Source organism: Oratosquilla oratoria, chromosome 30 (assembly GCF_046742065.1).
Source record: "Oratosquilla oratoria isolate Oo_2021 chromosome 30, ASM4674206v1, whole genome shotgun sequence".
Classification (NCBI taxonomy): Eukaryota; Metazoa; Arthropoda; class Malacostraca; order Stomatopoda; family Squillidae; genus Oratosquilla; species Oratosquilla oratoria.
In genome coordinates, this window is record NC_134806.1 from 7,784,306 (window position 1) to 7,796,279 (window position 11,974).

Consider the following 11,974-nt stretch of genomic DNA (forward strand, 5'->3'; position numbering starts at 1 on the left):
AGGTATGTAAAGCTTTCCAAGACCTAAATGTCCTTGCCACATGCATGGAGAAGCTGAACTATATCATCCAGTATGCCCCCAAACTCCTGGATCTTGGTCTTGGTCCAGGAGACCTAAAGTCCAAGCAGTCTTGCCTCCTTGTGCAGTGACTTGGTGACTGAAACCAGGATCTCCAATGACTGCAAGGACATCATTATCAGCAAACAAGGTCCGTGACCTTGTTGCCAACAGATGCTCTGCAATGACATTGATGGACCTCTGTCCAATACCCAGCCCATGCAGGTGTTGAAAAGTATTGGGGGAAATACACCTTTGCCTCACTCCTGAATTCAGAAAAAAGTTAGATGTGCCTCCTCCATACCATATAGCATTCTCTGTCCCAGAGTATGAGCCAGATATCAAGTCAACAATCCTTGCAGGAATCCTACAGATCCACAAAAGATCCCAGAGCACTCCATGATGCACAGAGTCAAATGCCTTCTTGAGATCAACATAAGCTGCATGAACTTGAGACTTACGTTGGTGCTCCACAAGGGTATAAGTTGTTGACTTACCTGGCGTAAACCCAGACTGGAGATAGACAAAACTATGGCAGCTTAGGATGAAGAGTTTACCTTGGATCCACCCTTTCCAGGCTTTCATATTTTTTTCATGTTAAAGAAAAAATATAATAGACATACTACTTGTTAACAAATGCAATAGAAATTATAATTTCTACTTGTACTGGGATACCTGTAGTGCTGCAGCCTGCTCATAAACTTGTTTGGAGAGATGATACAAATAAATGGCATTCCAGTTGCCAGTAAAATTGGAATAAGACACTTTCTTTCTAAGAGTTTGCAAAGGCAATTAGATTGTAGTTGTTTTAGAAGTCCCATCTTTCCCTGGCTTGGGGAAAGGGAGAACATCACTTTTCCATGTAATTTGGAAGATGCATCCACCCATATTTGGATAAAAGGTCGAGTATAAGGAATGATGTGTTCCATTATATAGGGTATGGTTGTTTAGGCCTGGGATTGTTGCTCTGCTGTTGAAAACTAAAGTACAGTATTAGGTTTCTTTACAGACAATTATAGTTATAGGAGAAGCAAGACGTAAAATTGGGCGATAGTTGTGATTCAAGGATGGTCATTCAGGATGCAGGCCTACTCATGTACTATCCCACATTTCTTTGAATGACATACCTTAAGAATCAGGGCAGCCCAGTGTTAAAAAAAAATTGATAAAGTGCTTCCCCCAACCCTGGCTCTAGTCAATTGGCCCTCTTCAGAAGAGGTGGGGATGATACTATACCTTAGATGCTTCCACACCAGCACCATTCATTTGAAGATTAAAAAATCTCATAGTTGCTAATAATGCAACTACAGGACATCCATACTCAGTCATGCAATATAAGACTGCAAGACAGTGCGAGTGAGATTGAAAGTGTATTTGAATCAACATTATAGAGATCCCGTAATGGATTGTTAGTTTCCCTTTACTATGGTAAAAAGTTCCTTTATGAAATTGGTGGGTACAAGATTTGCTTAATAGAGTGCAAAGAAGAAAGGTAAAGAATCACTTCTTTAGCTAGAACAAAATTAGTACATGTACCTAATGTCTACCAAATGTCCTAATTGTAAGTATAACAGTTGTAATTAGTTTCAGATGTTGAGATAATTATTTTTATATACATACATATATAATATATATATATGCTAATAAGAACACAGGTACGTGTGTTCACTCATGCAAAGTAGACCACTTGGAAAAAGAAACTAACGAAGCAGAGCGCTTTCGTATATTACATCTTCAGTACTTTTGCACTGAAGATGTAATATACGAAAGCGCTCTGCTTCTTTTTCCAAGTGGTCTACTTTGCATATATATATATTTGTTCTTAATAATTAAAATTTCAGATAATTTTCTATTTTTTCTTTTCCCCAGGCTTTATCCAGTAGATAAGTCACGGATTAATGAGTTTGGAGAGAGGGGAGAAGATGAAAACAAGAAAAATGATTAATTTCATTGCTGTGCTCAATCCATGGAGGTTATACTTTTTCATATTGAGGGGGGTTTTAAACACTTCAGCATAATTTTGTTTGCATATAAGTAGGTACTATAATAGGCCAAAGACATTGGGTTTAAAACTAAAAACATTCCTAATGTTGACACAACCATGTGCACAACAGTGGTAGTACTGCAGTGAGGCTGCATACTGTGATACAGAGGCATTCCAGATGATCATTAGAGTTTGGGATTTGTTGTGAATGTGTGGCTGCAGAATCATTGGATTAGTCTGGTCAGGCATGTGTACACAGTCAAAAAGGTATCACTGTACATATTGTGCAATTATTTCTAATACTTAACCAGTGGATATTGAAAATAGATTTTATCCTCCCCCCCCCTCACACACTCACAATTGAAGATGTTATAATATATTCTGTACTATCAGCATTTCCCTGTTTACATTTTCAAAGGAGGTATATATATACCAACATATGAAAAGGCCCTTTCCCCCTCATGATGAGTGTAGTGAAAGCATGCACCCATGTTGTTGTTCCTGTCCCCCATACATTGCAAGGATCAGAAGCAATGCAGCAAGTTACAGTACCTCCACAGCAGGGCCTGACAACCAAGCTGGTTTACCCTCACTACTCCATTACATGGCAATCCTCCCCCATCGTCCACTAAAGAATTTAGAGCAGACCCCTTTGGACTGCATCAATTTATCATCCATTTATAACGACTCTTCTTTCACAATCTCTTGCCTACTACCTTCCCTGCTTAACAAGTATTACCCTTTTAGCCAAAGCCCCCTTGACAGTTTTCCTTTTAAGTTCACTTCATCCATCCCTGCCATCTACATTCATTTTGCTAATCTTCATTAATTCTTTCTATATGCCCAATCCATCTTAGGACATTACAGAGCTGTAACTATCATTAATCCACCAGACCTCACGTGCCTGATACTTTTTTGATTGTGTGTACAAGGAATTGCAGGTCCTTCGACAGTGGGTATACAATTAACTTAAAGTTATGCGCTTTATTTTATATACTTGGATCATAGATATGAGCTAAGATACTTAAAAGTTGAGAGTCAATTGTAATGGCTAATAATATATCAATCATTGTTTTTATTCTAGGCAGATTCAGAGTGTAAATAGCGTCAAAATTTTAATCTTCTCATATTTAAAATATGGATATTTTTCCACTATAACTACTTTTTTATGCTCTCGTGTCATGAAAATGTAATTGTACATTTCATCACATAATGAACAGGATGGGGATATTACCTGGTGAAAGGCTGTGGCCCCACCCAGCCATCATGAATATTGTTCTGTGAAGTCTTATTGGAAAGTAACATCAGGGCCAGATAGCTATGGAAGTCAAGTCAGTCTTGATGTAGAAATGAATAGAATTTTTTTTTTTTTTTTTTTACTTTGTCCTGTCAGATTCTATGAAAGTTTTAATACCTGCTCAACTCTATTTGGCATAAATCTTGAAGTCAAGATCCACCCCCCAACAGGCTTCACTATTATGCCAAGGTAATTACAATTACAGCTGTCTTGTACTGTTTACAGTTTTAATCTGTATAACATTCATGATACAATTTTTTTTTTTTTAGAAATTGTGATAGGTCAGGTCTCAATCTTAAATCTGGATACCTACTTGTCTTGTATCAGCTAAAGTGGTACCTCAGGACAGGTGTCCTGACTCAAGATTTAAAACATGCTCAAGAAATTTGTGCACACTTTCTTCTTAGACATGAATTTAGGTTAACAAAAATTTATACTAAAAATATTCCAAACTGAAGATACATTTCATTCCATTTATTCATACATTTTGTTTCATGAAAGTCTGTGACCATAGATGGTTGGACAACTTCAAACTTCATTTATGTTGATGGTTGTGTAATTTTTCATTTATGAAGCAATAGAATTTTTAATGTTGTTAATACTGTTGCTGTGTTATATAGTGCTAAATGTAGAAAGTCCCTATACACTTTTAATTTTCATAAGTAAAGTTAAATATTTTTTCATAATCCCATATAGTTTGAAGGAAACATGATTTAGACAGCAATTGCTGTACCACACAGTTTGATTGTTTTTCCTGTAATTGGACAGTTCCAACCTCTTCAGTTCATAGGAAAAATAAATAAATTGCTGTCCAAGAGTATGAAAGCAAAATAAAACTATATACCCTTGTTCTCTGTCATCCCAAGGTTAAGCAAGTGTTGCAACCTTATGAATGGTACCATTCCCTACTGTAGTTGCAAACTAGAACCTGACTGCTGTAGGTGATTCTGGTGTGCACAAGCAAATTCATAATCCAAAGACAAAGCATGACCATGCAGGTGCTGGAGGCAGCAGCAGAAATTCAAGTTTGCTCAGTTTCAAAATACAGTCTTATTTAGGAGTCCACTTAGATTAATAACCAGTGAATGAACCAAAGGTTAAATTTCTCTTATATTGTTCTTTATTACAACACAATTAGAGAAAAGTACAGAGCTTTCTACAATATTTATGCAGAAATCTGTACTGCAGTGCAAACAAAACACCTGTTTGCAGGATCACAAATAAACAATGTTCATATTACCATTTTGATTTATTTCCCATAGGTATTGGATACTTGGATTTGACATTATCACTACTCTTTGTTACCCTTTAATTTTCTGATTGTCACAATGAACCTTGGAGAGAAAGAGGAAAAAAAATTGTCAATGGCCCACTTTCAAGTAGATCACCTTCCAGACAGAGCACTGCTTCTGGTGGTAGCCACTATCCACCTATATACAATGCTTGCACTGAATGATTAATATTATGCCCTGTTTAGAGAAAATGGTTAGAAAATTTTAGCAAAACATATGCTTTGTGATATAAAATATGCTTGTACATTGTGTGCAGTGCCACTGATAATGCTGTAGGGCACAAAGAACACAGGAGACACTCATTGTGTGGAGCAGTCATGAGGGCCTCCTTGGTGCAAAGCACATATACCCTAACACATTAGCACACCTGGTGATGTGCCCTGGCAATCTTGGCTAAGGGACTGTGCTCAGCACCAACAGAAGATCCACACTTACCCATATCTGCATTCTGTCCCACCTAAGATTTGCAAGAAACTGGTGGGAATAAAACTAACCTAAGTATTGTACCATTCAGGTGGTGAGTGTATGAACCTGGGGTAATGCACTGCTCGACTGGATATTTCTATTCACCCTGATGTTGAGTAAGGAGTTCGTTAAGGCAGCAGGAACTAGGTTGGGTTGGTATGTGACCAAAATACTGTTATGCTACTGTTCAGAAACATGGTCAGTGCAGCCAGTCATTGAAAAAAGTAGGTTGTATTGGGTTTTAGTAAAAACAAAGATATTGGGGTTGTAAAATGATAGAGGTTAACATGGTAGAGATATAACAACAGTATAATGCAAGAGGAAAAATGGTTATAGATCATGAGGCAAGATGATGCATGACAAACAAGGAAGGTAGGAGTTAAGTAGGGTGAAACAAGTAGAGTATTTTGTGTGAAGGTAGGTGGACACAGGAATATGAAAGACAGGAGATAAAAAACCCTTAGCTGGATGCAACTGCTAATGTCATGGAAATGAGCTCTCAAGGACTTAGGACAAACATGAGCAGATTCAACCTAGCTACAAACATTCATTTTTCTGCAGATTGGATGCCCAACATCTTAAGGTGAGACACACAAAATTCATCATTTAATGTCCATGAGACATGACAAGCATTTTCAACACATAACCACTCTCACTGGGCATATGGACTTGCAGTCAGGTGAGTCGAACAAGGCAGCATGACAACACCAGCCAGGCCACACCCGTTGCATCCCCACATCAACAGGCACTGTGAAGTCATGCATTTCCAATGTACTACATTTTAACACACTGGAGTCTTCAATATAATGACAAGGAGTCTTCAATATAATGAAAAATACTTGATATAGTAATAACATGAAACAAAAGCCTGAGCTGATTTGAAGTGCAAGTGATCCCAATGCGAGTTGATATGGAGAGCTCCTCAAGAAATGTAATAGCACCAGAGTGTGGCACGGGGTATTGCCCATACCCTGCATTTTTAACAATCACACATTCAATGCACTAAAACAGGGCACATGTCGATTATACAGCATTCATGGTACAACTTATCATTTCCCTGCCTGACAGATACTATTTGTTCATGTTTAACGCACAAGTTATACATTGGCAGGAGTGGATGAGCACAAAAAGGCTGATGGAACATTCAGCCTTGGATTCTCCAAGCTTTGTGAGTGGAGTCAGGTACCTGGTGTTTACGTATAGAAAGGCTGTGGCATGGGGCTCCAGATGGTCATATCTCTTTGAATAATGCCAGATATAAAAAAATTCAATATTTCTATTTCTTACACTCTGCCATGAGTTTTGGTTAAGTTCTAATAATCTCTATAAAATTAAAACATTTGATTGATCATTTGTTACAGCTGCCAGGGGCAGAATAATTAAAGACCAGCTTCCACTGCCATCACACTGGAACCCATATTTAGTACAGCAGAGTGCAGCGCACTGCAACTATTCAACAATCAACTACTCATATCTAATGCAACACATCCCTTGTTAGTAGCAAAACACATACCAACTCTAATGGAAAAATACTTTGCAAAGCCCTAATTCATCTAAATTTGTGTAATACTTTCAAGTATGCTGGTACAGCCTCCATATAAAAATCTGACATCCATGAAACAATGTTTGGCTGTCACCATGATGGCTTGCCTGCCATCACTGGACACTGATCAATCCAAAAATGTAAACATCTATCTCCTAATCCTAAATAACACTAGACTTTAATTCCTGTTAGTCAATTAATGCATTCCTTTACCTACAAAAGAATATTTCAATCAGAGAAAATACTTCTAAATTTGCATCCTTTCAGGTAGGAAGAGTCAAGTGATAACTGATAATGTAGGTATCATAGTGGAATCTATATACAGTAATATGTAATTCTAAGTTTGTCATTTGTTGCCTATTTCAGGTGTGTTAATCACTGTAGCCATACAGAAATAATAAAGAACTGTTCAAAAGACACTAGAGTTATTTACAATCAGCACATACAATAAGACAAACATTGGCTCCCCACCCTGCACACCTACACAAGCAAAACAAAGCGTATCATGCCAAACATCAAGTGCCCCTACAACATTGCATCTCTATCAGAACAATTGTCATTAAAAATTTGAGTATAGTGAAATCACTAGACATACATGGATCTGAGAGTTGTACATGGGGCTACTATTCAAGGGGTCATGAATAAAATTATTAACAAGTCAGATTGAGTTGTTGCAATAACAAGGTGAAAACCAACATAATGCAGTGGACAACACCCTTACAGTACTGTAAAAGGATGACTTGGTGAGGTCAAGTGTGACACAGAAGGAAGCACGTATACCCTCGCAGGTTTTAAACCCAAAATAAAATACAAACTGAGCTCACATGAAGCTCCTCACTGTTATGAGTAAACCTACTTAGTTTACAATTATACATATTTAATGTATTTATTAATACATTTGGCCAGCTTTCTAAGCAAGCAAGAACATAGAGTACCACTTGGAGCCGACAGTCAAACCATCAGTGCCTTTACCTGAGTTGGTCCATTGCTGGAGGTAGCGTAGCCCTGGAGCAGTAGAAGGAACTGTAGCCATGCCTTAATTTACAACCCATACCAAGGGCAGCAACAGCATGTAAAGCCAGAATTGCAAGAGTAATGCAAGCTGCACCATGGGATTTCTCAATAATTGCTGCTGCCCTTGGTGCTAGACACATGTGACAAATTGATCTGCCAAAAGGCATCATTAAAATTAAATTAAAGTCACAGAGTGACACATCCTAAAATGAAACATAAAAATGTGATACAATCTGAAGATGACCACAGGAGAGGGAGTGAGTGACACAAACATGCCATGCCACTTCTGTCCTACACCTGCAGGGCCACATGATCACATGGCCATAAAGGGCTATAGTAAAATTACATAACAAGCAATCCTTTAACCTTAATTCTAGTTTGAGGTAGCTTGAGGAAACACTGCAAACGAGTGGATCCACCACTTGCAAGGCCAAATGCTGCTCCACAAGAGTGCAGTGAGCTGCCTTGCATCTTTGAACAAGTTCAGTGTGCAACACATGGTAACTGCTTATCTACCAGCAACTGCAAGACTGTCTGAATAGATGGGCAAACCACACACCAATGATGCCAAGTATATTGGTATGTGGAGAACAATATGTGAATTTTCTTCTACAAAGAACAAATTTATTAAGGTGTATCAGTTTTACCTTTAAGACTACAGGCCAACCCTTATTGTGAGTGTGGTGGTTAAATACTATCCAACATTGTTTAGCACCAAACTAAAATTATATCAATGCATCAGTTCATCAATACCAGTTGCTACACCAAAAATTACAGTAAGGGGGCTTGTAGCTTCTTAATCTAGCCAAAAGCCAACGAGTGGTTGGTATGGCTGTACCAAGGTTTTTAGTAACATTCTATAATTGCATGATCATTACACAACAGTAAGCAGTGAGGCATAAAAACAAGAATGTGTTGCAACACTAGCAAAACATTTACAATGTTGCAAGATGCAGTGACATTGTTGGACCACAAGAGTCCATTTGGTGCAGGGCCATATGTTGCTGGTGTACAGTCAAGGCCAAGCTCTGGGTGTTGCACAACCACCAACTATATGGTGGAAAGAAAGTGGAGACTAATTAACACAGAATACAATCCCTGAGTTTGTAACTTGAGATGTGGAGGACCTGTGCCACCCAACCACAGTCATCCACAAGAAGTATAGAATTGGACAAGAGCACCAGTGCCCATCTGGCCCACCTGGCCTTCCAACTACTCCTCTTATTCCACTTTCAATGAATGAACACCCTGACTTAACTAGAAAAAAACCTTGATACTTTTGACACTAAGAGTACATACCCTGTTTTCTTCTCCATACATTAGTGAACAAAATAGGATGCGATGTAACCAAATGGCAACACCTCTGTTAAAAAAACAAGAAAAAAAATCACTTTGTACTTTGTACTTAGCATTGACGAGGACACTTTGTGCGGGCCTGTCCTGCCCATATGGCAGACACCGAGTATGGCCCCTGCAATAGGTAACAAGTTTCTACACACTACAAATGCACGGCCAGCTGGTGCTCTATATCTTGTACTGAAGGTGTGAAATCAAAATACTAAAATGCGGTTGTTGCCGAAGTCCACAAGAATTATGTATCCATCTGGCGACACAACAATACCACTGGGCCGGTCCATCTGGCCAGGGCCTGAACCAGCAGAACCAAACTTGCACATGAAGTTGCCATTGGGCAGAAAGATCTGGACACGATGGTTCCGTGAATCTGCCACAATGATGTGACCCTCCTGGTCAACAGCCACTCCCTGTGGCCGCAGGAATTGACCATTAGCCGAGCCCTCACTGCCCAGGAAACGTGCTGACTGAAAGTCTGGGTGGACAACAAGAAGACGGTGGTTATTGAAGTCTGTGACAACAATATGGCCCTCATGATTGAAACAAACACCTCTTGGGGAGTCAAAGTGCTTCCAGAGGGCACCCTCAAAGCCATACTTGTTGATATAAGTCCCATCTGGCCGAAATAGCTGAATGCGGTGATTGCGAGTGTCCGACACAACAATCTCACCCTCATTGTTGATGGCCACATCCCACGGGTAGTTGAACTGCCCATTCTTGTTGCCCTTCTCTCCAAACTTGAACAGGAATGTGCCATCAAAAGTAAACACCTGGATCCGGTGGTTGTCCTTGTCAGCCACAATGATGCGCCCCATGTGGTCAGCTGCCACACCAGCAGGACGGTCAAACTGCCCTGGTCGAGAGCCAGCACTGCCAAAGTGGTGATGATATGTCCCATCAGGGTTGAAGACCTGAACTCTGTTATTGCTCCGATCAGCAACTATTATGTACCCATCCTTGTCACAACAGACGCCCCAGGGGCGACACAACTGCCCTTCAGACTCTCCCTCATTACCAATGGTCATAAGGGTCTGGCCAATGTTGCTGTAGTTACGGCCAGACTTAACCTGAACTGTGAAAGGTGACCCCTGTGTGTGAATGCCCCGCATACGTACAGCAATGATATGTTGACCCTCTACCTGTGGACGGTAACTAACTAGGTAAGTGCCGTTGCCCCTATCATGCACATCACCCTTGAATATGAGACCATCAGGCCCCTGCACAACCACTGCCACCTGGTCACCACCTACCACCCGTTGGTCACCAAGGTGATCCTTGCTGTGCACTACGAAGGTTGCTGTCTTACCTCGAAGGGCACGTTTTAGGCCATTCCCCACAGCCACACTACTGGGAGCATAACCAGAGGAAGTGATGAAGCCTAGGTTGCTCATGGCCTGGTAAAGGGAAGAGTCTGGGGGGGTAAACATAATGGTGTCATCCTCATGTGGGCTTAGGTGGTTCTTGACTTGCCGCAGCTCATTCATCTCAGCCAAGACTTTGTCCCGTGTTTTGAGCAGTTCCAGATGGTTAGCAGAGTCCATGGTTGAGCTGATTGTGTCTACAGTGTGATTAAGGCGTGCCAGGGCAGCACTTAGGTCATCAATCTGATCCTGGAGAGTCTTTCCCTTGACCTGGCGTATCTTCTCAACCTTGTTCAGCAATTCACGCTCGCGGTCCTCAAGAGCTGATATATGACGTCGTGTGGTTGACCTGACTTCAGTAGCCACAACTTGAGCTCGCCGGTCAACACGATCAGCAATCCGTTTGGTTGTACCAATACTATCCTCAATGGCACGAACACCTGCACGTGCATCATGAAGAAGTTTCATTGTCACAGACCGTGAGTTCTCAGCTGCATCCTGGAGATACACAAAGGAGTGGGCACGATGGTCACGCAGTGTACACTCACGGCAGATGGCCACATTGCACATCTCGCAGTAGAGGCGAAGCATTTCACCATCATGGGCACTGCAGTATGCACTGGGCCCTGATAAAGGTGATGCATGTGGAGGCCCTGGTGAACCCAGAGGCCCCGGGGAAGAAAGTCCTAGTACGCTAGCTGCTGCTGCTGCAGCTGCTGCTGCTGATGAGTGGCAGTTCTCCTCTGGGTAGGTAGGGTGTGAGGGTTCGTCTGAAGGTAACCTCATGATGAAGTGATCCTTGGTGAGTCGTACACGCTGGTGTGCCCGCACACATGAATCACAGAGGGTTTCATTGCAGTCACGACATCGTGAGGAGGCCCCTTGTCCCTCATCACAACTCGAGCACAAATACAGTGGGGACGTTAGTTGCAGGTCATTGCTTGGGTGTGAAGATGACCTTGAAGTTGCCAATGAGGGTGGTGAATCGTCATCAGCAGCAGCTGCCACCATGTCTAGAATGCCCGGCAGAAAAAGTGGTGGTTGAAGCTGGTCAAGGGGCTGGTCTAAGTTGACCTCTTGGTGGCAGGTTGGGCAGGCCAGAGTTGTGCCCCCAACTAGTGAGTCCAGGCATGGACTGCACAGGCTGTGTAGGCAGGGTAGCACACGCGGCTCCTCAAGGCGACCCAGGCACATTGGGCACGGAGCAGGGGGCCCGCCCCCACTTGCACCATTGCTGCCTACTGAACTGGATCCTCCCCCTACTCCTCCTCCCCCACCTGCCCCTCCACTGCCACTGCTGCTTCCACCACCACTGCCACCACCTCCAGGTCCTCCACTGGGGCCTCCAACAGGGATACCTGCAACGGAGGACGGGGACACGCCAAGACCCATGGGTACCACACCGTTGCCGCCTCCTGAGATACCCAAGCGGCCACCTGGGCCAAGCCCTAGGGAGGTGCCCACCGACCCAGACAGGCCCAGACTGCTGGAGGCCAGGACCATCCTCTCGCCAGATCCGCCCATGCCTCCAGGATATGCACTTGCCATCCTGCCAAGGAAAAAAAAAAGAAAAAAGTTAGTTTACCTTTAAATGCAAATTTGTTTCCT

The 11,974-nt window shown here is 41.9% G+C and overlaps 2 protein-coding genes across 10 annotated transcripts in view; one reads left to right on the forward strand and one right to left on the reverse strand.

Moving 5' to 3' along the window:
- LOC143041005 (lipid scramblase CLPTM1L) overlaps window positions 1–4,577 on the forward strand; it is a 138,888-nt gene extending 134,311 nt beyond the window's left edge. For all 5 annotated transcript variants that reach the window (XM_076212537.1, XM_076212538.1, XM_076212539.1 and 2 more), the window contains one exon: window positions 1,927–4,577. In XM_076212537.1, coding sequence (XP_076068652.1) covers window positions 1,927–2,002 — 76 coding nt within the window. In that variant the 3' untranslated portion in view covers window positions 2,003–4,577. The remainder of the gene's footprint in view (window positions 1–1,926) is intronic.
- The window catches only part of LOC143041003 (E3 ubiquitin-protein ligase TRIM71-like), a 205,317-nt gene continuing 196,929 nt past the window's right edge, over window positions 3,587–11,974 (reverse strand). For all 5 annotated transcript variants that reach the window (XM_076212530.1, XM_076212528.1, XM_076212529.1 and 2 more), the window contains one exon: window positions 3,587–11,915. In XM_076212530.1, the coding sequence (XP_076068645.1) occupies window positions 9,203–11,915 (2,713 nt within the window). In that variant the 3' untranslated portion in view covers window positions 3,587–9,202. The remainder of the gene's footprint in view (window positions 11,916–11,974) is intronic.